At 43.5% G+C, this 25,930-nt stretch overlaps 1 protein-coding gene across 4 annotated transcripts in view; it reads left to right on the forward strand.

Annotated features, from left to right (window-relative positions):
- Window positions 1-12,521, forward strand: part of nsmfb (NMDA receptor synaptonuclear signaling and neuronal migration factor b) — a 46,688-nt gene extending 34,167 nt beyond the window's left edge. For 2 of the 4 annotated variants that reach the window (XM_014171025.2, XM_014171027.2), the window contains 10 exons: window positions 461-525; window positions 1,545-1,634; window positions 3,717-3,844; window positions 4,137-4,220; window positions 4,458-4,491; window positions 4,630-4,700; window positions 4,862-4,941; window positions 5,069-5,171; window positions 7,413-7,488; window positions 8,075-12,521. In XM_014171025.2, the coding sequence (XP_014026500.1) occupies window positions 461-525; window positions 1,545-1,634; window positions 3,717-3,844; window positions 4,137-4,220; window positions 4,458-4,491; window positions 4,630-4,700; window positions 4,862-4,941; window positions 5,069-5,171; window positions 7,413-7,488; window positions 8,075-8,172 (829 nt within the window). In that variant the 3' untranslated portion in view covers window positions 8,173-12,521. The remainder of the gene's footprint in view (window positions 1-460; window positions 526-1,544; window positions 1,635-3,716; window positions 3,845-4,136; window positions 4,221-4,457; window positions 4,492-4,629; window positions 4,701-4,861; window positions 4,942-5,068; window positions 5,172-7,412; window positions 7,489-8,074) is intronic. The other 2 variants (XM_014171026.2, XM_014171028.2) reach the window with 1 other exon arrangement.
- Window positions 12,522-25,930: the final 13,409 nt, after the last annotated feature.

A 25,930-nucleotide genomic window follows, 5' to 3' on the forward strand; every position in this document is an offset into this window, starting at 1 on the left:
CTATTTACATTCTGTGTAACTAACATCACATGTTTTTTTTCCCCCAAGAGTTTGTACACTGTCAGTAGATGACAGCTGAATCACAGGAACTTGTTTCACAAGCTTGGATTAAAAAAAGTTCACAGATCCACAATGTTTTAGATCTTTTTTCAGAGGTTTTGGATGAGTCAGACTGACCAAACTTGGAAAAGAGTTCATCTCTTTTGATCCAGTTGAATCATGGTGTGGGAGAGTTAGAAAGGAATCGGATTGATCAGACTGAAGAACTTGAAACACCAATGACCCCCCCCCCTCCAATAAATGAACAGGCATTGATTGACAAGCTGTTTCACTTTCCTGTCCAGGTAAGTTACTAAACTGTTACTCTTCTTCTTCCCTCTGCTCTCCCTCTCCCTCTGTTCTCCTTCTCTCTCCTCCCTCTTTCTTCTCCCTTCTACTGCTCTGTTCTTTTCTGTGACAGGAACTTCCGGAAGCACCTGAGAATGGTGGGCAGCCGCAGAATGAAGGCTCAGAGTGAGTTCCCCAGTGAGTGTGGCCCTGGTGCCTGTGCCGTCGTAGCTTGTTGTTAGGGGCTCTACTTTTGTCAGTGTGGTTGTGCTATATGCATGCAGCCTGTACAGTACATGTGTCAGTGTGTGTTGGATAAAATGTACTGCACGGTACATTCTCATGCATTCATAAATAAGTGTGGCATGGCTCAATATTAACTAGTTGAAGCTACAGTAAATGGAACCAAGTGGTGAAACTGTAGTAGTATAGTCTCCCAAGCACACCGAATCTCACTTCACCCGCCCCTTTCCACCTGTTCTCCCCTCTAAATTCTGTGTCCCTCTCTTACATTTCTACCTGTGAAAGATAGACATCGAACTCCCAGGAGAAAGTGGTCAAAGAGTCAAGATGATCAACGTTACGGCATAAAAGCTTTCAAGTTGGCGTTTTATAGTAGGATGTCTGGTTAGAAGAAGCTGGTAGAGGTGTTGACTTTATTAGCAGCTGTTAAGTGACTGGGTGGTTTGGATACGACAGGCCCAGCTGTGAGCTGGAGTACCAGATGCTCACCCACTCAGTATCACTGTTTCGTGATGATGACTCAGTCAGAGCAATACAAGGAACATGTTTTCAGCCAGGCTGTTTTGAATGAACCGGGATGTGTTGTACATATGGGAAGTGTTTGTGTGTGTTGGCGTCTGTATAGCGGACTAAATCCCACTCCAGGGTGAAAGACGTTTCTGATGAGTTTCTAGCATCTGTGTTGAGTGGCTACATCCCAATTATCTCTCCTTTTCTCCCAAAGTGTTCCTTTGTTCACTTCCCTTCACTGATTTGAAAGGAAATTACAGGTATTAAAATACAAGGTGGAAACTCCCTCTAGCCTCCACCAATCCAATGGGAAGTAGTGAACAAGTGTACACTTCAGAAGAAAATAGATATTACTGGAACACGCCCAGTGTGTTTTGGACTTGATTAGGGAAAGTGTGTGTGGCACACTCCCCCCCCCGGCCTCCTCCTCATCCTCCACTCATTCTCCTCCACTCCTTCATCAGCATATGCCGACCGCCGAGCCAAGAGTTTCAACCGCTCCTGGAGTGACCCCACCCCTATGAAGCCAGACTCTCTCCATGGCTCCAGAGACAGTGAGTCCAGACACGTACTATACACACACTCGCTCATGCAAGCTGACGTGCCCAGGAGACATACGCAAACACACTTTCTCACTCAAGCATACTCGGCACAAGCATGTACAGTTAAGAATAACTTTACTGAGGCACAAACAGGCACTATACGGACACTATGGACACGCACACACTCACACAAACACACACACACTCATTTGAGAGAAGCTCCCCTGTACAGACTGTTTGACCCTGATTTGTATTTTCCCTCTACCTATTCACGTCTGTCTTTTGGCGGCGGCGGTCTACTGTACATCTGTCCTTTACGCCTGTACTGTGCGTCTCTGCTGTCCTCCATATCTGTCCACGGTCTGTCCGAGTCTGTGCTTGTATGTTCCAAGCTCTGTCTTTCATTTAAATATTTTGTGTCTGTGTCTCTCTGCAACCCATTGTCTATGTATCTGATGGCTTTGTGTGCCTGCTTTATGGGCCTATGATTTCTTGTTCTACAGTGCATTTGGTAAGTATTCAGACCTCTTGACTTTTTCCACGTTTTGTTACGTTACAGCCTTATTCTAAAATGGATGAAAAAAAAAAATCCACAGCAATCTACACACAATACCCCATAATGACAAAGCAAAGACAGGGTTGTTAGAAATTTTTGCAAATGTATACAAATGAAAAAAACTGAAATACCTTATTTACAGAAGTATTCAGACCCTTTGCTATGAAACTCGAAGTTGAACTCAGGTGCATCCTGTTTACATTGATCATCCTTGAGATGTTTCTACAACTTGATTGGAGTCCACCTGTCGTAAATTCTATTGATTAGACATGATTTAGAAAGGCACGCACCTGACTATATAAGGTCCCACAGTTGACAGTGCATGTCAGAGAAAAAAACAAGCCATGAGTTCGAAGGAATTGTCCGTAGAGCTCCGAGACAGGATTGTGTCGAGGCACAGATCTGAGGAAGGGTAAGAACACTGTGGCCTCCATCATTCTTAAATGGAAGAAGTTTGGAGCCACCAAGACTCTTCCTAGCGCTGGCCTCCCGGCCAAACTGAGGCATGGTGGTAGGGATGTTTTTCAGCGGCAGGGACTGGGAGACTAGTCAGGATCGAGGGAAAGATGAACGAAGCAAAGTATAGAGAGATCCTTGATGAAAAAACTGCTCCAGAGTGCTCAGGACCTCAGACTGGGGGTGAAGGTTCACCTTCCAACAGGACAACGACGCTAAGCACACAGCCAAGACAACGCAGAGACCTGAATCCCAAATGCAGACACAGGAGGCAGATGGTTGGAGTTTAAGATGTTTAATAAATTCAAAGGGAATAGGCAAGAGAATGGTTGTGGACAGGCAAAAGGTCAGAACCAGATCAGAGTCCAGGAGGCACAGAGTGAGGCTCAAGGTCAGGGCAGGCAGAATGGTAAGGCAGGCGGGTACAGTCCAGAACAGGCAAGGGTCAAAACCGGGAGGACTAGAAAAAGGAGAAAAGGCAAAGCAGGAAACCGGGAAAAAATGCTGGTAGGCTTGAACATACAAGACGAACTGGCACAGAGAGACAGGAAACACAGGGATAAATACACTGAGGAAAACAAGCGACACCTGGAGTGGGTGGAGACAATAACGAGGACAAGTGAAACAGATCAGGGTGTGACAAAAATAGCTGTGCCTCGATGCTCCCCATCCAACCTGACAGACCTTGAGAGGATCTGCAGAGAAGAATGTGAGAAACTCCCCAAATACAGGTGTGCCTAGCTTGTAGCGTCATACCCAAGAAGTGTCGATGCTGTAATCGCTGCCAAAGGTGCTTCAACAAAGTACTGAGTGTAGGGTCTGAGTACTTATGTAAATGTGATATTTCCTCGATGTGTGTCTCTCTATGATTCCTGTCTTCTTCTCTCTGCAAACAGCCAGCATCCAGGTGCGCTGCTTTTGATTGCATACTCTCCTCTAATCAGCTCTGTCTGTGATCCTTTCATCTCTCCCCGACTCTGTCTGTCTGTCTGTCTGTCTGTGTGTGTGTGTGTGTGTGTGTGTGTGTGTGTGTGTGTGTGTGTGTGTGTGTGTGTGTGTGTGTGTGTGTGTGTGTGTGTCAGATGGGGACCTGCAGTCCTCTTCAGGGGCTCTAGATGAAGGGTCACAGGAGGATGCAGACTGGGAGGAGGAGAGAGAGCTGGAGAGAGCAGCCTGCGAGGGAGAGGACTTCATCCCACCCAAAATCATAGTGAGATTCTCAGCTCACCTACGAGACCAGTTAGCCATCTCATAGCAGTGCAAAGTGAATAGGGTACATTGTGTTGTTAAAAGCTAAGTGTAAACTGTAGTAGAATATATCTGTAGCTCTATTCTATATGACCTTAAACAGATATCATACTTCTAAGTAGGGTTGTTTCTGACAAATGTATTTATCTGTTTCCATTCTTATTATGACGTTACTTACAGTATATAATGTACCCATTGTAGGCAGTTTTTCGTGGATATTTGTATAGATGTTGAGACTGTCTGTCTTCTTCCAGCTGATATCATCTAAGGTCCCGAAGGCTGAATATGTCCCTAACATCATCCGTCGGGACGACCCCTCGGTCATCCCCATCCTTTATGTGAGTCCCTCTCATCCACTGGTCCATTGCACTACTCCTACCTGTTATGATAATTCCTGGATATTCTGATGACTGTCATATTGACTACGCTTCCTACTGATTACAGTTTATATGGAAAGTATCAACTTTTCAAATGCTACGCCATAACGTGCATACCATAAACCACCCCGTTCACACAGCAGTTGGAATTGTCTTACCGTCTCATCTCATTGTGTCCTATCTTTCATCTTTCTGCAGGATCATGAACATGCCACATTCGATGACATCATTGGTGAGTAGATGATGTGTTCGTTTTTCCAGTCATAGTATGCCCTGAATAATGGTCATGGCACAGTATCTGGCCTCTCACCCCAGCCTGCAGGAAAGTGACATTTATACTTTCCTCCATCGTCTTTCCCTCCAATCACAGAGGAGATCGAGAAGAAGCTGACGGCCTACAGGAAAGGCTGTAAGATCTGGAACATGCTCATCTTCTGTCAGGTGAGAGAGAGAGGAAGGGGAGATGGTTTAAACAATGGCGTGTGCTTGCGTGTGTGAGCTGCAGAATGGGTTCTTATTGTCTCAAACTCAGTGTTTAAGTCAGCTTATTGCTGCTGCAGTTATTGTTGCACGCACATAACTGGAATTAACCTGTTCTCCAGGGAGGCCCGGGGCATCTGTACCTGCTCAAGAACAAAGTGGCCACGTTTGCCAAGGTGGAGAAGGAGGAGGACATGATCCAGTAAGACCACTCACGTCTGACAACAACTGTCACCATGATAACTGTCACAGGAACCTAGACTAAAGTCATACACTACTATAAAAATGCAGATTCATTTAATCTCTTCCACTTTTATTTGTATGGACAGGTTTTGGAAGAAGTTGAGTCGGTTTATGAGCAAACTAAACCCCGAGCCCAACCTCATTCACATAATGGGCTGCTATGTTCTGGGGAGCGCCAATGGAGAAAAAGTATGGATTTAAAGTTTCCTATTGTAGTTGCAATATTCTAGTTACCAAGTTACCAGGTTTTCTAGAAATCCCAGTTGGAGGATTCCTGGATTTCCTGCGTTCTCCCCTCCTGATTCCAGGAATTTCTGCCAAAACCTTTGGAATTTGTGAAAGTTACTGAAATTTTGGCACCATAGTCTGGGTAGCAGTCTGTTTAGCTGTCAATCCTCTTCATGCTAATCTTTGTCATATGACAGCTAAACAGACTGGTACCCAGGCTAACCCTTCCCAGTACTATATTAACTTATGTAAAGAGTTGTTTTCTATTCTGTCACTGTAAACATTTATTACCACAACCGTACTGCTTCATTATAGATTAATGCACAGTATATAGGCCTATCCCCCTCTTTTTATTCATGTAGCCAGTATAGAGCCACACACACACACACACACACACACACATCCCCCTGCCCTGGCCCTCCTCACCCACAGAGACTAAGCCGTACTGGCAGACACTGCAGGGAACAAGCAGCTATGCACACAAACAGTTTCACGTACACACACAGACACACACGCACGCACTCAGGCACGCACACACAGGCACTTAGTTCAGATGGTCTTGAAAATGCATGCACTCTCACACAGAAACTCCGTACACATGCTACAGCATTTGTGTTTACTCATTTAAATAATTGAACATACAGTTTTCACACACTGTATTAGGCAGTCAAATATACAGCAACACATGCATGCATTTTGTACATTAGCACGCTGCGCTGTACAGTGTGTCCACACTCTGACACAGACACCAGTGTTGTTCCAGTCTATCTGACATTTTCTCCACGTTGTTCCTTCTCTGGTGTGTGTGTGTGTGTGTGTGTGTGTGTGTGTGTGTGTGTGTGTGTGTGTGTGTGTGTGGCAGTCTGGAGGCTGTACAAGTCGCAGAAATGAAACAGGGAAGCATTTTTCAGTGTTCTCTTCTGCTATCTGTAATCCCCTGCTACCTCAGCTGGAATGCAGATAGAAAGCTTTAGTCATCCGTCTAATAATAGTCTGCTAGTTTCAGAGAGACCTACATACCGGTACACACCCAGCCTACCTGTATCTGCAACTCAACTCTAACATCTCCTTGATTGATTTTGGTTGTCCCCCAAATGGAACCCTTTTCCATACATAGTGCACCACTTTGACCAGGACCTATAGGGAATGGGGTGCCATTTGGGATGCAAACCTTAACTTTGTTATACAGCTCGTTTCCACTCCTTTAGTTGTATTCACTCCCTGTACAGTCTTCTTCCGGGGAGCAGTCACCTCTAGCCTACAAAGGACAAGACAAAAACATCATTAGTTTCTCCTCTGAAGTCTGCTGATTTCTGCCGATAGAATCTACCACCGAAATCCATCTGTTGTACAGTATTCCCCTCTTTTAAAACAGTGACCTGGCTTTAAGGGTTCAAACTATTGTTGTTCATCTCTGTCGACACGATCAGGGGAGTTGAGGTTAAGCACTGTAACACGTTATATTAGCAGAGTTCCGCTAGGGGCCGCGAACCCTGACCTCTCCCACACACAAACTCCCCAGAGGTTCCGTGCATTGATTTAGATCCTGAGCATGCTGCTACTTCTACTGCTCTGTGAATGGCGTCAGCAGAGAGGAAACGGGCTTCTGGAAAAACATGTTCATTGGTTGCGGGGCTCCATGGGCCAGTGGCACTGGCTGGTCCAGACTGCAGGGAGTGGAGTAGGAGAGCAGGAGCGGAGAAGAGAAGAGGTGCAGGGAAAAGGGAGGTGCAGAGAGACGGAGAGGAGCGGGGAGAGGGGAGGTGTAGGGAGTGAGCGGAGAAGTGGGCCGGAGGAGGGTTATGTAAGGTACAGTAATGTGCTCTGACAGGCTCTCTCCAGCAATGAGCACTCTCCTCGTACACAACAGCCACTCAACAACAGATATACTCAGTGAGACAAACACAGGTTAACACTTCATTGTCACTTCCCATTCTGCTGTATACACAAGACACACTCTACCCCTGTCGTTCCCACTATGAAGGGCTCTTTTCAGATGATTTTATGACCTATTTAACTTTGGAGTTAGTTGTATTGCTTTTGGAGGTACAATTGAGTGTTAGTTTCCTTTGGGAAAAGAAAGAGTGACAATGTGTCTGCAATTGTTTTTGCTGTGAACAGAAAACTATTTTCTCTCCTCTCAAGAGGTTTGTCTGTTTTGCCAGATGGATGTTTTGAAATGTAAAATGTCCTCCTTCACAGCTAATCCATAATCTGAAGCAGCTAATGAGACCTCATGCCATCGAATTCAAGTCCCCACTAGAGCTGTCTGCGCAGGGTGAGTGTAACACCCATGACCACACACACAATTTCACATATGTACATGATCGATTTTCCAGTATCTGCTACATGCTGCGCTGTACACGTTCCCTGAATGTAAATAGTGAACATTAATCAAACCTAGCAAGGCAAACCAAGTTAATCAGAACATTCGGGAACACGCTGGCAGACACGTCTGAACTTCCTGAGCTCTGAACGCACTCCTCATCAATCATTTTCCCCTGACACTTATTGATGTCATGCTAATTATTTCTCAATTAATATCTCATTATCTCCACTGAGTGTTTCCCTCTCTTCTATTGACCCACAAGACCCCTCTATTTCTCCACCTCTCTCTCTCTCTCTCTTTTATCTTGTCTCCTCCATTTCCATCAGTTTATAGCTTGATCGAGCTTTACAGTACATAAACACTCCAATCAACTGTATATTTCAAATCAACCTTTGAGAGTAGTTGTTGGGATGGGAAAAAAAACACGTGAATTATTTGCCTTTCTGAGAACATATTAGCTAGTGGAGAGGTGAAGAGAAATCAACTGTACTTAACCGGTGCCCCTCGACCCCACCCACCCTCTCTCTCTCTCTAGGCAAGGAGATGATCGAGATGTACTTTGACTTCCGTCTCTTCCGCTTGTGGAAAACCCGCCAGCACTCCAAGCTGCTTGACTATGACAACCTTTTGTGACATTGCTCAACCTTTCACCTTTCACTTTTGTCAGCCCACTGGCTGTGTATCTCATCATCGATAGCCTATAGTGACGGCTTTCCTTGAGAGGTCCTGGACGGGAGCACTCTGTAGAAGAGGTGCAACAGGAAGACGGGGTTCAGGTGGTTTTACTCACTGAGGAGGCTTCAACCCTCAGCTCTCAGATGAATTGAAGGCACTAAGTGAAATCCAGTAGCAGCTACTGTCAAGAGGTGAACTGTATATCTCCCCCCATCCATTTTCACTGTCTCAACTAATGCCTTTACTGAGAGAGAACCAGAGAGAGAAGGTAAAAGAGAGAAGTGGATAGATCATCCTTTAGTCTCAAGAGACACATAGAGTTAGATTTTAAGCTCAGGAGCCCAGAAAGTCTTCTTGGAAAGAGAGAGAGAGAGAGAGCGAGATGCAGCACCTGCAGGGAAAATAAAGACTCTTTGTGAAAGGGGAGAAGAGATGGTGACAGATTTCCCCCTTTGTCTACCTGTCAGCTGTGTGAACTCAGATTAAAGCTAATTTTTTTTCAGGAAGTACGTAGATCTCCCTAAGGAGCTAAATGTATTTATAAAGTGCTTTGGTGGTTTTCGGAGCTTTAGAGAATAGATTTCCATTATCTATACATGTACCACAAATAGAAAAGATAGTACTAAATTAGTCTTACCAATAATTCAAAGTATCTATATATCGTATAAAACAGCTTTTATTTTTAACTTATTGTATTAGTATTTCTTATGGACTGTTTGACTTGAATAACTCAGGGTTACTGCTATCCCTCGTATGATAATTGCTGTCACCCCATGTATCGTCATAACGTAACGGAATAGAACGGAGATGTCTGTCAACTAGTGCCGATCCTCTCCGCCAAGTGGTTGTCAGGGAAACCATTTCTGTGTCTCTGAGCACCTGTGCGTGTTTGTGCGTGTTTGCGTGTGAACGAGGCAGGTTGTTGTTGTTGTTGTTGTTTTAGATTCTTCATACACCAGGTCAATTGTAGCTTATTGCTGCTCATTACGCATGCAACAGTGACAGCGTACCAGAGCCCTTCCACGTTTAACGTTTCACCCTGCTGAACTACGGACACAGATGTTTCTTTCTTGTAGTGTTCAGTTCACTCCCAGGGAATGATACCCTTATGCTGCGAGCACTCTGTCTTACTGAGTGTGTCCGCATTGCATTGCTAACTGTGCATCACTTAATACTGCCATGAGGTTTATAGAAAGTGGACTAGGCCTAGCCTAGATGACTTGTGTCACACTGCTTATGGTAATCTCCCTCTCTTTATATCTACAGTATATTTACTTGTGTTTAACTAGTATTGCTGCTAGTTACTCTAGTTACTCTCTGCACTGCCTGTGTTTTTCTTCATTCTTGTATGAACCAAAATCTCAGTATTCTTGTCATGTCATTCTTATGGCATTTACTTTCTGTGTATTGTGCTACTGACTTTTAACAAATGGGCTTTCTGTCTTGCCTATGTGATATTGTGCGACACTCAGTAGTGGTACAGTGCATCTCAAACACACACGCGGCGCAGTTCTGTGAAGGAGCGTGTCATGATATTGAGATTTGGTTTCAAACTTTTGCTTGTGCTCACAAGTGGCAAAATAACATCATTTAAGGATGCTTTTCTCATTTCCTCCTTAAACTGTTCCACCAGAGCTCATAAGTTAATGTGTGTGTAGCTCCTCAGTGTGTGTCTGTGTGTGGGTGGTTTGTGTGTTTCTCAGAATCCTAGCCTGATGGGGCACTGCAGGGGTACTGAACTGTGAGGAGTCTTCATTATTAGTGTTTTCTCTTAGCGGGGGAGGGGAGAGATAGTGGGATGATAATACACATCGTTATGCGTCCATGTGGACATATTCAATACAGAGAGACAAAAGAGAGGGAGAATTTTCTTTATATTCCGTAAGATTTGCTATTATTCAGCAATGGTGGTACAGAGGGTACACGTCTAACAATTCTTCGTTGACCTTCCTGGATTGAGGCTGGCACTCCATGTATTTTACTCACTTGTAGTTTTTCTACATTTAACTCTTTCTCACTAACATACGAGTATTACTGTACATGCATTATATTGATGTGCAATCAACATTCAGTTTGTGCCACTGTATCTCTCCCCACTCCTCTGTTTCATGTGTACCTTTACAAAACTGTTAACCAAGGATACAAACCCTATATCCTGTAGCAATAGACTTCATAACATTTCCTACACTGTTATTAGAAAATATGCGTTTGCCTTGTTTTGGTCCCAACTGGCCCAGCAATCTCCAACATTACTGACATTGATATGGAAGTAGAGACAGAAGGAGAGAGCACGAGAGAAAAGAGAGAGAGTGAGCGAGAAAGAGCACTACTGTACACATTGATATGTGAGGTTCAGTGTTTATAGCAGATGAGGATGTGTGTATCTTGCTACTCAGAAAGTAGCCTACTGTATGTGTGCTCTTGGACATCCCACAGTTACTGGCCTTCCACTTCCTCTGCTCAGAGCCTCGCTGTTCCCTGTCTCAAAAGCTAGCCCCGGGAGGGATTAGGGCCTAGGTTTAATGCCGGAAGATCTGCGCAATAGCACAATTTAAATTTAAAAGACAATGTTCCTGTGTTTGCGGAGACTACATTCACGGTATATACTGCAAATGTCGGCTCTATCGGAAATTGCCTAACGCGGCTCTTCCACGATATGGATTGAATCTAGCCCTAGGTGTTAGAGCACCAAGACATTCATTGTTACTGTATTAAAATACATCAAATTGGCCATATCTATCTGTCTTTGCTTGGTCTGTTTTAATGCAAATTAGCTCAAAAAACGGAAATGGAAATACAGTGAATTCAAAAATGTTGTATGAATCATTGATTTATGGTTCTGCTTTAAAATATGTTTATGACCCAGAAGATAGGCCAGTGGACAGAGAACCATCCTTTAAATACCATGGATATAGGAATATTTATTATCTGGTATTTTAAGATGATTTCAAACCATTGTGCCAGCAGAGGAGGAAGTGGCGGAGCAAAAGTAGTGCACTATATTGGGAATAGGATGCCATTTGGGATGCATACGTAAGAAGAGTAGTGTACGAGGGCTATGGCAATCTTTCTTGGATAGTTGATAGTTGACAAGCATGGATAGACATTAAAACTTTGAGATTGCAAAAGAGAGACGTGTAAATGAGAAGTTGGTCTGGCCCATATTTAGATGAGAGCTAGGGGCTTTGTCCCAAATAGCTCCCCATTTCCTATTTAGCGCACTACTTTTGACCAGGACTCTGCTCAAAAGTAGTGCACTTTCTATAGTGAATGCAGTGACTGTAATGTATTATACTGGAGCCAGAATCAGCGAAGCGAGCGCTGACTGCTCGTCGTGGTTTGACTTATCATCCTGGACAACGAAGCAGCCATTTCCATTTCTGTGAGGAGAAATATTACTATACAAACCAATACATCCATCTCACACGCTCTAGTAATTCAAAATGTAACCTTCTGTCATCACCAATGAGTAAATAAGACATTTCCATGAACTTTCATCCTATTTTTAATGTATGACTTTCTCCCCCGTTGACTGCGTCCACTTTTTATCAAGATATATTGTATGCCTCCCAAATGACACCATGTTCCCTATATAGTGCACTACTTTTGACCAGAACCCTTCTGTTTGAAGTGTGGAGTTTGGGACTCATCCATTGCCTAGTTCCCTGCTCTGTGTTGGGGATGCTGATTGAGTTATGATGATTGATTGATGCAGCTCTGTATGCTCTGCTCTGTGTTGGGGATGCTGATTGAGTTATGATGATTGATTGATGCAGCTCTGATTGCTCTGACGCCTCACATTGGGAAGTGATTGTATTTTGGGACGAGGGGGAGCGCACAGATCTCATATTGTGTAACCTCGGTCTTAACTTTTCACAAAGTCATGTCTGGACCAGGGCGTTGCATTTTCAGTAGATTTCTTTAGGTAGATTTACATAGAAAGGGAGATTTTAGACGTGATAACTATCACTAATGTACTTCTTTAGTCAGGTTGAATATCCAAATGTCTTGATAAAAGTATTGTTTAAAATGCTAATTATGATAGTGATAAGGATTGATGTCTCTGGTGATTTTAATACTAGGAGATACTAAAGAAAATAGACTGGGGTAGTGTACCTTTACTTAGAATAGCCATATATCTTGAGAATTGACATTTAATTGACATTTTAAACTTGCTGTAACTGAACTAATATCACAATCAGTACAGTATGTTTCGCACTGTACAATATTGGTACTAACCAGTGGAAAATGTTTTTAAAGTGTTCTTTTTTCTCCTCAGTAAAAACAATGTATCCAGTTCTAATCAATTTGTGTCTTTGTTATTTCTTTGTTGGCTGACTCACGTGAATCTGTAAATAACTTGCTCTGTTTTACAATGAACTGTTGGGAAATAAGCAGCACAATGTTAGGTGATTTATCCATCCAGTCCAGCATCTCAATTTATCCTCAATCTATCCTCAATCATCTCTCTGCCTATAATACACAACGGCTGATAAACTATTTGTCTATGACACGCACGCACGCGTCTGCACACACACACACACACACACACTTTCCACAGTCTGGCTGGTCATCAGCTGGTGCTTAAATGTTGTCAGCTCATAGGAGATGTACTTAAAGTGTGACTCTTCACAGAGCAATTCTTGTAAACAGCAGGCAGAGAATAACTGAAGGGCAGTGGTGGGAAAAAGTACTCAATTGTCCTACTTGAGTAAAAAGTAAAGATACCTTAATAAAAAAAGAATGAAATAAAAGTCACCCAGTAAAATACTACTTAAGTACATTTAAAACCAGATACTTTTACTTAAGTACAGGGGTGGAAAACTACAAAAAATGTTCACGTAAACGTAAATGCCCTACATCAAATTCCTTATATTAAGCAAACCAGAGAGCCCTAGTTTTCTTTTTTTCACAGGCAGACTGGGTGGGGCACACCAACACCCTGACATACTTTACAAATGCAGTATATGTGTTCTGTGAGTCCGCCAGATCAGAGGCAGTAGGGATGACAACACGTTATATTGATAGGTGTGTGAATTGGACCATAACTCTCTCCTGCCTCAGATTTCAAAATTTAACAAGTCATTTTTGGTGTCAGATAAAATGTATGGGAGTAAAACATACCATATTTTCTTTAGGAATGTAGTGGATTAAAAGTAAAATATGTCAAAAATATAAAGAGTAAAGTACAGATACCCCAAAAACGACTTAAGTAGTACTTTAAAGTATTTTTACTTTACTACTTTACACAACTGTTGAAGGGAGATGGAGGATGGAGCTGCTGAGACCAACATTGCAAAACAAGAACTAAGTGATGGTGAGCACTCATGGGATTGGCTGGCTGGCTGGAGCCTTTCATTAGCAGGTAGAGAGAAAAAGAGGGAGGGGGGGAGGGAGGGGTGGGAGAAACAAGCCATTACACGTGATGTAGTCTGAATCTGGGCCACTCTCCTCGCTCTGTCTTAAGCCCCAAAGTTAACATTCCTCAAAGGGCACACGATTGGATTACGTGACATTCTCAGTGTTGGTGTTTAATTGGTATTGTGGCTTTTGGCAGCACATTTGAAAAAGGTACCCAGGGATATTAATAATTAAAAATAATGAGTCAGGCTTTTCCATTAGCTCAGAGTGTTTTCTGTGCCTCATCAAAGACGTTCAACCACACACAGCGAGGGTGATTTCCTATGGGTAACTGTACAGTATCTATCTGTACACACACACATCTCTTTACCTGTACACAGACACGTGCATCTCTTCGTTTGTGTGTGCGTGTGCACTTCCATTTGTGTTCTTGTATGTGTGAATGTCTGCATGTGTGTATGTGTGCCTGTGTATGTGTGCCTGTGTGTGTGTGCCTGCGTGTGTGTGCCTGCGTGTGTGTGTGTACGTGCCTGTGTGCATGCATGCGTGGCTCCGATTGGAGTGAAGAATGGCATTTATAAGCACTTTTATAGCAGGTATGTCTCCTAGGTTGTAGGTTTCACCAGGCATTTACAGTCTGTATGAATCAGGGCCAGTAAGATGGGTGATCATATGACAGGCTGACACGCTTGGAGGAGACAGACTGCTTCAACCTTTCTGCTGTCTTCACTGATGAAGGGTGTTATATTGCACACTACACTACCTCCTGCCTCTCCCCCCCGGGCCCCAGTCCTACCAAGGGCACTGCTTCATTGCACTTTCCTCATAGAATGCGCCCCCAAATGACACCCTATTCCCTATATAGTACACTACTTTTGACCCGAGCCCTATTGATCCTGGTCAAAAATAGTACACTATAAATGGTAAAGGGTGCCATTTGGGACAAAATACTGGGCTCCTGACCCCCCTGGTCCACTTCACTACACTTCACACCTCACAGCTGAGGAATGGAGGCCATAGCAGAGGCTTTATAGTCCTGTAAGACCCTTAAATCTTAACCCTTTATACTGAAGGGAAATGGCCTATATGGATAGGGCTAAATTGAAATGTTTCTTATAGAAGAAATATGCAGAACTATGGTAGCAATTGAAAGGGAACAGTTTGGAGATTATGAGAAAATTATTAGACCAAAGGAGATGAGAACAGTTCACCTGACACAAGACTGAATCCAAACATTACACTGCTGATTTTATGTGCGTTTTACATTTACTATACTTTTCGCTGCATTTGTTGATAACGAAATCTATAAGTAATCTGGATACATTCAGTAACATGATAAGAATATTCCTGGAAAGTGTGGGGTAGGTGCAACATAAGACAAAAAAAGTACAAGGGTTTGAGTGAGAGGACTAACTTGTGACTCCAAGTGGCCACACTCCTCAGCAAAGTGTGCACAGTTCCAAAGCAATTTCAATGCACCGCTTTGACTCAAAGAAGAGTCTTCAACTATAAGATGCTTTTTTGAGCTCTCCTAGCTGTGCCATTGAGGAACTAGAGCAAGCACACTTGTAGTTGTTTTGTTTGGAACACAACTCTGCCAACACAAAATTATTGTTGTTCATTGCGCAATCCAAAAGCGGTCCATTATAAATCGCAATCTGGGTCAGGTGGGCATCATTTGAAAGACAGTTCTATTTCCAACATGACTAGCTAAATTATAAAATGTAATATTACAATGTTAGGCTTTCACAATGTAATTCAGGAAAAATATTGTAATTTTAGTGGACACAGAAAAGAGTCATGAGTGCATTCAGGTACGTGTGCTGCGTGAATTTTCTTCACAATAGACAAACAGACTCATTGGGGCGGTTTCGCGGATACAGATTAAGCCTAATCCTAGACTAAATTGCACTTTAAACTGGACTAACTAATGGCATTTCTCAGATATGGTTTAAAAAAGTCTCAGACTTGCAATAGTAGATTTAAAAAGGTTGATTTCTAGAAGGACGATTAGAGTTAATCTAGATCTAAATGAAGTCTTAAATTAAACCTGGCCAGAGGCAGGTTTTATCCCTTTTTTAAGTTTTACCCCTTTTTCTCCCCAATTTCGTGGTATCCAATTGGTAGTTACAGTCTTGTCTCATCGCTGCAACTCCCGTATGGAGACAGGAGAGGCGAAGGTCGAGGGCCGTGCGTCCTCCAAAACACGACCCAACTAAGCCGCACTGCTTCTTGACTCAATGCCCACTTAACCCAGAAGTCAGCCACACCAATGTGTCAGAGGAAACACCGTACACCTGGCGACCATGTCATTGTGCATGTACACGGCCCACCACAGGAGTCGCTGGAGCGCGATGGGACAAGGACAACCCTGCCAGACAAACCCTCCCCTAACCCGGACGACGCTGGGACAGTTGTGCGCTGCCCCATGGGTCTCCCGGTTGCAGCCGGCTGTGACAGAGCCTGGACTCGAACCAGGATCTCTAGTGGCACAGCTAGCAACTGCGATGCAGGGCCTTAGACCACTGCACAACTCGGGAGGCCAATGACTGGAACGAACTACAAAAATCTCTAAAACTGGAAACACTTATCTCCCTCACTAGCTTTAAGCACCAGCTGTCAGAGCAGCTCACAGATCACTGCACCTGTACATAGCACATCTATAATTTAGCCCAAACAACTACCTCTTCCCCTACTGTATTTATTTATTTATTTTGCTCCTTTGCACCCCATTATTTCTATTTCTACTTTGCACTTTCTTCCACTACAAATCTACCATTCCAGTGTTTTACTTGCTATATTGTATTTACTTTGCCACCATGGCCTTTTTTGCCTTTACCTCCCTTATCTCACCTCATTTGCTCACTTTGTATATAGACTTATTTTTCTACTATATTATTGATTGTATGTTTGTTTTACTCCATGTGTAACTCTGTGTTGTTGTATGTGTCAAACTGCTTGCTTTATCTTGGCCAGGTCGCAGTTGTAAATGAGAACTTGTTCTCAACTTGCCTACCTGGTTAAATAAAGGTGAAATAAATAAATAAAATAAAATACACTCGGCGGTCCCATTCTGTGAGTTTGTGTGGCTTACCACTTCGCGGCTGAGCCGTTGTTGCTCCTAGATGTTTCCACTTTGCATTAACAACACTTACAGTTTACCGGGGCTGCTCTAGCAGGTCCCGAAATTTTACAAACTGACTTGTTCTACTGCCAATGATTTGTCTATATAGATTGCATGGCTGTGTGCTCAATGTTATACACCTGTCAGCAACAGGTTTGGCTGAATTAGCTAAATCCACTAATATGAAGGGGTGTCCACATACTTTTTTATGTATAGTGTACAGTGAATGTACAAAACATTAGGAACACCTTCCTAATATTGAATTGCACCCCCTTTTGCCCTCGGAAGTCTCTTAATTCGTTGGGGCTAGGACTCTACAAGGTAGAGCTTGGAAAACCCAGCAGCACTGCAGTTCTTGACACACTCAAACCGGTGTGCCTGGCACTTACTGCCATACCCCATTAAAAGGAACTTCAATCTTTTGTCTTGCCCATTCCCCTACTGCATGATTACATGTGTTATTTCATAGTTTTGATGCTTCACTATCATTCTACAATGTAGAAAATAGTAAAAAGAATACAAAAATCTTGACCGGAAGTGTATTACACTGTTTGGACCTGAAAAAATACCCAAGGAATCCAATGACAGAAAAATCCTTACATTGGATTTGTTTCCTTGGTTAAGATTTTAGATCATTACATTATATAACAGAAGATGGTTTTGAAAAACAATCAATATTTGAACTTATGCAGCAGTACAACATTGATTTGAGTGATGTAAATGAGGGCTGATATCTAGGTATCAGAGGTGAAATTCTGAGAATATGGATGACCTCCACCTACCACCACTGCTGACCTCAATAACCATCCTTCACCCTCCCTGAAGAGTGTATGGTGAATGCCTGATGTACCCCAGCAAGCATATGGATGAGTCCCAAATGGCACCCTATTACACATATAGTGCATTACTTTTGACCCATAGAGCTCAGGTCAAAAGTAGTGCCCTATGTAGGAAATAAATTAGGATGCCATTTCAGACTCTGCCATTTGTGAACCTGTCAGGGCCCTGTCGCACCCCCACCGCACCCTAACCGTTCTCCCACCATTCCTGTACTTGGGGTTTGAAGGTTAATTGGGTTGAACCCAGATACACATCATAATGGTCAGATCAATCATCAATCAGGTCTTTACTGTGTGGGGGTCAGAGGGGGGAGAAGAGTACAGAGAGCAGAGCTCAGTGGGCATCTCAAATGGCACCCTATCTCCTACATAATGCACTACTACCTTATGGGCCCTGGTCAAAAAAAGGTATACTATATAGGGAATAGGGCATCTGTCACGTTCTGACCAGTAAAGGGGTTATTTGTTATTGTAGTTTGGTCAGGACGTGGCAGGGGGTGTTTGTTTTATGTGGTTCGGGGTTTGTTGGGTTATGTTATTATGAAAGAGGGGTGTTTGTTTAGAGTGTTCCGGGGTTTTGGGGCTATGTTCTATGTTAGTATATTTCTATGTTTATCTAGTATGTCTAGTTCTATGTTTAGTTAATGGGGTTGACCTTCAATTGGAAGCAGCTGCTCCTAGTTGCTTCTAATTGAAGGTCCTATTTAAGAGGGGTGTTTTTCTGTGGGATGTTGTGGGTAGTTGTCTCCTGTTTTGTGTCTGTACACCTGACAGGACTGTTTAGTGTCGTTTATTGTTTTTGTTAACGTGATTTGTTTGTTTTCCTTCGTCAACATTAAAAAGAAGATGAGTATACACGTTCCCGCTGCGTTTTGGTCTGATCCTTACGACACCCGTTACAGCATCACTTGGGACAAAGATTGTACAGCCATTTTATGCATGTCATAGCAGTGCTATAGCCTACTGTAAGTTTATTTTCCTTTTTATTTCCAGAACCACAGTTCTCACTGGATAGGATTCTCAGTTACCAAGAGAGGTCAGGTGTGTGTGAATGTGGACATCTTCCTTCTTAAGCCTCATTCCTTGTTCTGACCGGACATTCTGTAGCGGTTGCTACTGGCCTCTTATTACATTTATGGTTCCTCCAATCTCTATAAAACAAAACCCTAATTTACAGGGCCATTTGGGGCATCCTCCACCTCTCTTGCTATTAGGATGGTAATAACTCTATAATGGCACTGGAGAGAGAGCGATGGCCCACACCACAGACCCCTAGGAAGGGGGGACACTGATGCAGTATGATAAGCCATGGACACTAATGCTAGCATTCTGTAAATATATCTACTACAGTACAACCTCTGGACCTCAGGATACTGCTGATGTAGTTACTATAAGGTAAATGGGATTTCAGTCCCTTTCATTAGGCAAATCCTCATCGATCCAGAAGACTTTATCCGTCTGTCTGATTATGGTAAAGACAGGCCTTATCTTCTAATATATTTTCTATATTTATTTTTACTCTTAATGTTTTATTGATTCTGCTAAATTATCATATGAGGTGATGAATTTCCTGTGTTGTAAAGTAATTAGTTAAATCTACCATGAATTGGCCAGTGTGTGTTCAACCCACTTTTAAATCCTTAATAACCGTGTAACTTTAACTTTTACTGTTAATCCTCACCCCAGGCCAGCTATGTAGGAGAAAGCTTCTCTCTGGTCTCCTTTTGATCTCCCCTGTAGCTCTGAACGTCAGAAGTTAGGTTTAATAAAACCTAAGTTCCTCTTTTCGCAAAGGTAGCTATAGCTCATTGTGTAGAAATATACATTCTTTATAGACCCCAAGGAGAGATATACTGTTACCTTACCTGTTTGTTCAGTGTCTCTCTACATTTTTTATTCTATTCCTCTCCAATATGCTCAGTCAGCTCTCACTTTGTAGAAACCTGCCTCTATGGCACATTACCAGGCCCAGGGGAGGAGAGGAAAACAGAGAGATGGAGAGAAGAGACAAGAGAACTGACAGCTGAACAGATGTACCTTCTCTCTGCTGCCGAGTCGGTTTTTTTCTTTGAGTTGGTCTCAGTTTGTTTATTTTCTAATGGCCAGAGAGAGAGTCAACAGTTTGCAGGGCATCAGGTGTGACCATGTCACCAGGCTGCATTTCGATCCATGTTTCCCCTCCTCTCAGCATCTTGACCCACATATACTCCTGGCTGATGCAAGACATGATATCTGGGTCTAGTTGGAAGATGGTTTTAAACATTTTGGGGGAAAATCTGAGATCGGAAAAGGTCAATGACTGGTGTCCTGTCCTATCTAAACCCAATGACTAATTCCGTCAGCCTGTCATGCAGTATGAATGCTGGTTGAACCCCGCCTCAGACTGTCAGCAGGGTTCAAATATTGAACATGTGAACTCAACATTAATTCATTCTTCATACCACTTCACATATAACACATATAATTTGTTCCTCACATCATATATACACTTTATGTAAGAAGGTATTCTTCTATGTTGTCTCTGTCATTCTAGCTGAGCTCATTCACAGGTTTACACCTCTGATTACACTACTCATCTGCCTAATCAGGGTGTTTAATTGCGTCAGAGAGAGAGAGAGAGAGAGAGAGAGAGAGAGAGAGAGAGAGAGAGAGAGAGAGAGCAGTGTGTGGATAGGAAAGCTGCTGAGGTGGCTTTATCAACTCTGTCCTGTAATGGGAAAGTGACAGAGCTGGAGCATTTTCACACATCAAGTGTCCAACAGAGCTGTGGCTGCTCACACTGAACCCAGAGGCAAGAGGCATCAGTACTCTCAAATAGCATTCATCACCTGCCTTCTACAATTAAAAACATATCATTCAAATTGTGCTTTTAGAACTACAGGAAGCCCTATAACTCTTTTCAAATTGTGTTACCATAACTCCAATTATATCCCATGTGATCTCTCTTTATTGGCCCTGGCCACCTGGTTGAGCCAAAGTACCAGTCAAAGGTGTTTACTCCCCATTATGGAGACAGTCAGAGCCTGAAGCAAGCTACCATGAGTCACAGATCCAAATGAGCCACTGAAATTGGCAGAGAAATTACTCACCTCTCCTCGAGCAGAAAGGTTAGGCTAGAGTGGTGTGTTACGTAAGGCTTATTTTGGATGAAATACCACTTGGCGACTGATGCTGAGTGTTGTTTGTGGCTCTCCCACTGTGAAAGGTGTTAGCAGTTGATGTTATTCTTCAATAACACAAACTCTAATGCAAATCAGGGGGAGAAAAATAGGTTTATTTGAGAAGGACAAACCATAGATCTTATGCTGGGAGATAGACGTTCAGTCTCCCGTCCTCAGCTTTTCTCCACCGAACAAAGGAACAGGATGCCATTTATAACCCCCCCACCCTAGCCTGGGGTTGACCAATCAGAAGTCCTTGCAGTACCACTGGGCTAATGGCCAAATAACAAGTATCCTGCTTCCGACTCAATGTACAGATCGTAGCACATGTAGCTCTGAGTTCAGGAGTGACATTCCACAGATTCTAAACAGCTGTTGAACTGAAACCCAACTCCTAATTACAATTCCCTATTGACCATTAGTACTCTAGTTTTTAGTCCACTCATCCTCTGCGTTGTGTATTTATCTTCTTATACTGGCCTAGTTGAACCTGGAATCCTGAGGAGAGGTGAGTGGCTCACCATGTGGCCTGGTCTAGATAATCTGTCCCGAATCAATCTCTACCCCGCCACACACACACACATCTCAAGAATGGTCTAACACCAATATCTGTCCCACAGGAAGTGACAGACCTGGTCTAAATTCTAGAAATGGGGTCGCCTTGACCCTGGAACGCCATGTCTTATCCATCAGCTCTCAGATGTATTTTTCCTTGCCCTGCGACTACGTCCGCCTCTGCAAATGTTCTGTCTCTTCTGATCATGACTCAGGGAGTATTGAGCTGTCGGTGAACACATTTTAAGCCAACTCAGATTTGCAACACTTATCATGCTGTTTCTCTCTCACAAACACTCTCAGCCCTTGGACTTTTTTAATGACAGGCAGGATATCTTTAAAATTGAATTTCAGAGTACCCACATGAAAATACAACAGTATACTATGGTTTGAATACTGTAGTATTACTTGTAAGAAATTGTCTAGTTTTGAAAAGACTGTATGGCTGGTTTTAGTGAATGGTGAAAAAAAAAGGCTCCTGTCAGAGTGACTCAAATTCCTGACTTCTCTTTAAGACGTTTTATTTTAGGCAGGTCAATCGTCAGAGGACATTGAAGTTAAAGAATATATACTGAACAATAATATCAAACGATACATGTAAAGTGTTGGTCCCATGTTTGAGCTGAAGTAAAAGATCCCAGAAATGTTCCATAAGCCGAAAAAGTGTATTTCTCTCAAATTTTGTGCACAAATTTGTTTACATCCCCATTAGTGAGCATTTCTCCTTTGCCAAGATAATGCATCCACCTGACCGGTTTGGCATATCAAGAATCTGATTAAAACAGCATGATCATGCCACAGGTGCACCTTGTGCTGGGGACAATACCACTCAAATGTGCAGTTGTGTCACAGATGTCTCAAGTTGAGGGAGCGTGCAATTGGCATGCTGACTGCAGGAATGTCCACCAGAGCTGTTGCCAGAGAATTTAATGGTCATTTCACTAGCATAAGCCGCCTCCAATGTAATTTTAGAGAATTTTGGTAGTACGTCCAACCGGCCTCACAACCGCAGACCACGTTTAAGCACGCCAGCCCAGGACCTCCACATCTGGCTTCTTCACCTGCGGGATCATCTGAGACCAGCCACCCGGACAGCTAATGAAACTGTGGGATTGCACAACCTAAGAATTTCTGCACAAACTGTCAGAAACCATCTTAGGGAAGCTCATCTGCATGCTCGTCGTCCTCACCAGGGTCTTGACCTGACTGCAGTTCGGCGTCGTAACCAATTTCAGTGTGCAAATGCTCACCTTAGATGGCCACTGGCACGCTGGAGGAGTGTGCTCTTCATGGATTAATCCTGGTTTCAGTTGTACCGGGCAGATAGCAGACGGCATATAGTGTGTTGTGTGCGCGAGCAGTTTGCTGATGTCAACGTTGTGAACAGAGTGCCCCATTGTGGCAGTGGGGTTATGGTATTGGCAGGCTTAAGGTACGGACAACAAACACAATTGGATTTTATCGATGGCAATTTGAATGCACAGAGATACCGTGATGAGATCCTGAGGCCCATCCACCACCATCGCCTCATGTTTCAGCATGATAATGAATGGCCCCATGTCGCAAAGATCTGTACACAATTCTTGGAACCTGAAATTGTCCCAGTTCATCCATGGCCTGCTTACGTCATGGCCTGTCCCCAACTGAGCACGTTTGGAATGCTCTGTATCAACATGTATGACAGCGTGTTCCACTTCCAGCCAATATCCAGAAACTTTACACAGCCATTGAAGAAGAGTGGGACAATATTCCACAATCAACAGCCTGATCAACTCTATGTGAAGGAGATGTGTCGCGCTGCATTAGGCAAATGCTGGTCACACCAGATACTGACTGGTTTCCTGATCTATGCCCCTACCCTTGTTTTAAGGTATCTATGACCAACAGATGCACATCTGTATTCCCAGTCATGTGAAATCCATAGATTAGGGCCTAATGAATTTATTTAAATTGACTGATTTCCTTATACGAACTCTAACTCAGTAAAATCTTTTAAATTGTTACATGTTAAGTTTATAATTTTGTTCAGTGTAGTATGTATTGTTCTATGAACAAAGGAAACAGGTGACAGTTAAACATAAATCCACAATAAGCTACAATACCCCTGGCACAATTCATCAATACACCTTTGCCATATAATGCTACTCAAAAGGGTGCTATAACTAGCAATACTGAACTGGCTTAAACTTAAATGAACAATATGCTTAAAGCTAAGTAGCCATAAGAAACAATAGGGCAATACAGCGTCAAAAGTAAAGTTCAAGAACATCATCTGATAAGTCAGAAACTATAGAACAAATCAAAGTGCATAATAAGACAAAACATCAGGCAACAACTCACTTTTGGGCAATGACATATACTGCTAGTCCTCAGATGATGGCTGCTGTTCAATGAATTGTGTGGTATGTATTGTGGCCATCTTAATATAGTCAGCTGTTGAACACCTGACCTGTAAGGTTAGCTGTCAGGTGACTTGTCTGCCATTTTGGAAGCACTTTGCCACTGTGATGGTCAGTTTGATCGTGAACTGGGCATTAAACATAGTATACTCTGCAACAGCCGCTACCACATTAACGCAGCTAATGTGTTCCCTAACCACTCTTCAGGCATTGTCCTTTGCGATGGCTGGCAAAGACGGGGTCGCTGCTTACACAGGTCTCTGCGTCTCTTGGCCACCGAGCCAGTGGTAGGGTTTCTCCATTTTTGGCAGGATTGCAGTGTGGGTTGACACTGATGGATGAAGTCCAAACACTTGAATGCGGCACCATCTCTGCCACCCCATGGAGCCAAGGGCAAAGCCAACTTGAGGCAGGGATGCAACAACACAGTTAAGAAAAATAAGTGTTAAGAAAGTATTTACCAAAATAAACTGAAGTAAAAAATAAATAAAAAATAAATTAATAAAAAAAGAATTACAAATAATTAAGGAGCAACAAACAGTAGCGAGGCTATCGGTACATGGTCAACATGCGAGGGCACCGGTTAGTTGAGGTAATATGTACATGTAGGTAGAGGTAAAGTGACTATGCATGGATAATAAAACAGAGTAGCAGCAGCGTAAAAATGGGGGGTGGGGACAATGCAAATACTCCGGGTAGCCATTTGATTAGCTGTTCAGGAGTCTTATGGCTTTGGGGTAGAAGCTGTTAAGAAGCCTTTTGGACCTAGACTTGGCGCTCTGGTACCGCTTGCCGCGCGGTAGCAGAGAGAGTCTATGACTAGGGTGTCTGGAGTCTTTGGCAATTTTTTGGCCTTCCTCTGACACCGCCTGGTATAGAGGTCCTGGATGGCAGGAAGATTGGCCCCAGTGATGTACTGGGCCGTATGTACTACCCTCTGTAGTGCCTTGCGGTCGGAGGCCGAGCAGTTGCCATACCAGGCAGTCCAGCTAGTGGCCTGGCAGTGTCTGAGAAGGGTCATTTCAGCATCTCTGCGAGAAGGCTGGGATCAAGGACCAGTGAACTTGGCATCTCCACTTGACAGTACAGGGTGTCAGAGGGCATAACCGGGGAAGACAGAAGGCACTGTTGTTTAGCTGGTAAGGAGGCCCTCATAGCCTTGCAGGGTCCAGCCAATGTGTCATGAAGCCACATTGGCAGGTTTTGCAGATTGTAGGGATTGAGGCTAGTCTAGTTTACCCTTGAGCTGTAGGAACTCTATGAAGCCGTCTGGGACACTTCGGCAGTTTGCTGAGAAGTCTGTCAACATTGAAACATTAGTTCAACTTATAACCAAAATGATTTTCCAATGATGTCCATCTGCTGGTGAGCATGCTGCTTTGTAGAACGAAGCTCTGGAACCCCTGAGAGTCACCAACCTTCACATCTGGGGCCATGAGGAGAGTGGCAATCTCACTTTGAGTGAGCTGATGATGTTGGCCATGCTGGACCTGGAGTGCCTGAACGCTAGCTGTGTAGGGTGATAAATGTAGGACTGGCCAATAATCTGTGCTTCAGGGAGCTTGAGATGTTCCAGTAGGACATGGTACTTGTATTTCTCAGTCAAGGAGATTGTCCAGTGCCAGTTTTAGATTCGAGTCCTTTTAACTGTCAGTGGTGAAATCTGGTTTAGGAGCCCCATACCGTGGCTGAGGGTGACTTGCATTGAAGGTTGGACCCATCTGCTGAGCTGGACCCCCAGGAGGCTGCAGATACACCTTTGGAGCTGGATGTGGAACTTGCTGCGGGATAGCTGGGTACTCCGACTTTGATACAGGGTATCCAGGTCCTGCGAGTGACCTGGATAGACTGGTACTGGGAACCGATGGAAGTACACTGGCTGATGTTTAGCAGAGACGTGTTGAGAGTGACCTAGTTGGCCTCAAGCATTGACAGGCTGTGAGTGAAGCAGTTTCCCTTGAGCTTGAACGCCCTCTAGCTACAGAAGTAGGGCCTGAGGGAGAGTACGAAATAATTTGTCAATGCTCCTCAGTGTTCTGCACAGGGCAGGTTGCCGATCTGAAGGCGTAGGTAGTTTGAACAACTTGTATGTAGTGAAAGTGCCCTCTACTGATGATAACAGGTTAGGACTGCTAGAACCTTGTGGTTTACCCAGTTGTAGGACTTAAGGGTCCAAGCGGGACACCACTCTCTGAGGGGGATTGGATTTGCAGTAGAGGTACATATTATGCGAGGAAGATGATTGCCTCTTGGAGACCATCTTGAGGTCCAGGCTCC

This window comes from Salmo salar, chromosome ssa24 (assembly GCF_905237065.1).
Source record: "Salmo salar chromosome ssa24, Ssal_v3.1, whole genome shotgun sequence".
Lineage (NCBI taxonomy): Eukaryota > Metazoa > Chordata > Actinopteri > Salmoniformes > Salmonidae > Salmo > Salmo salar.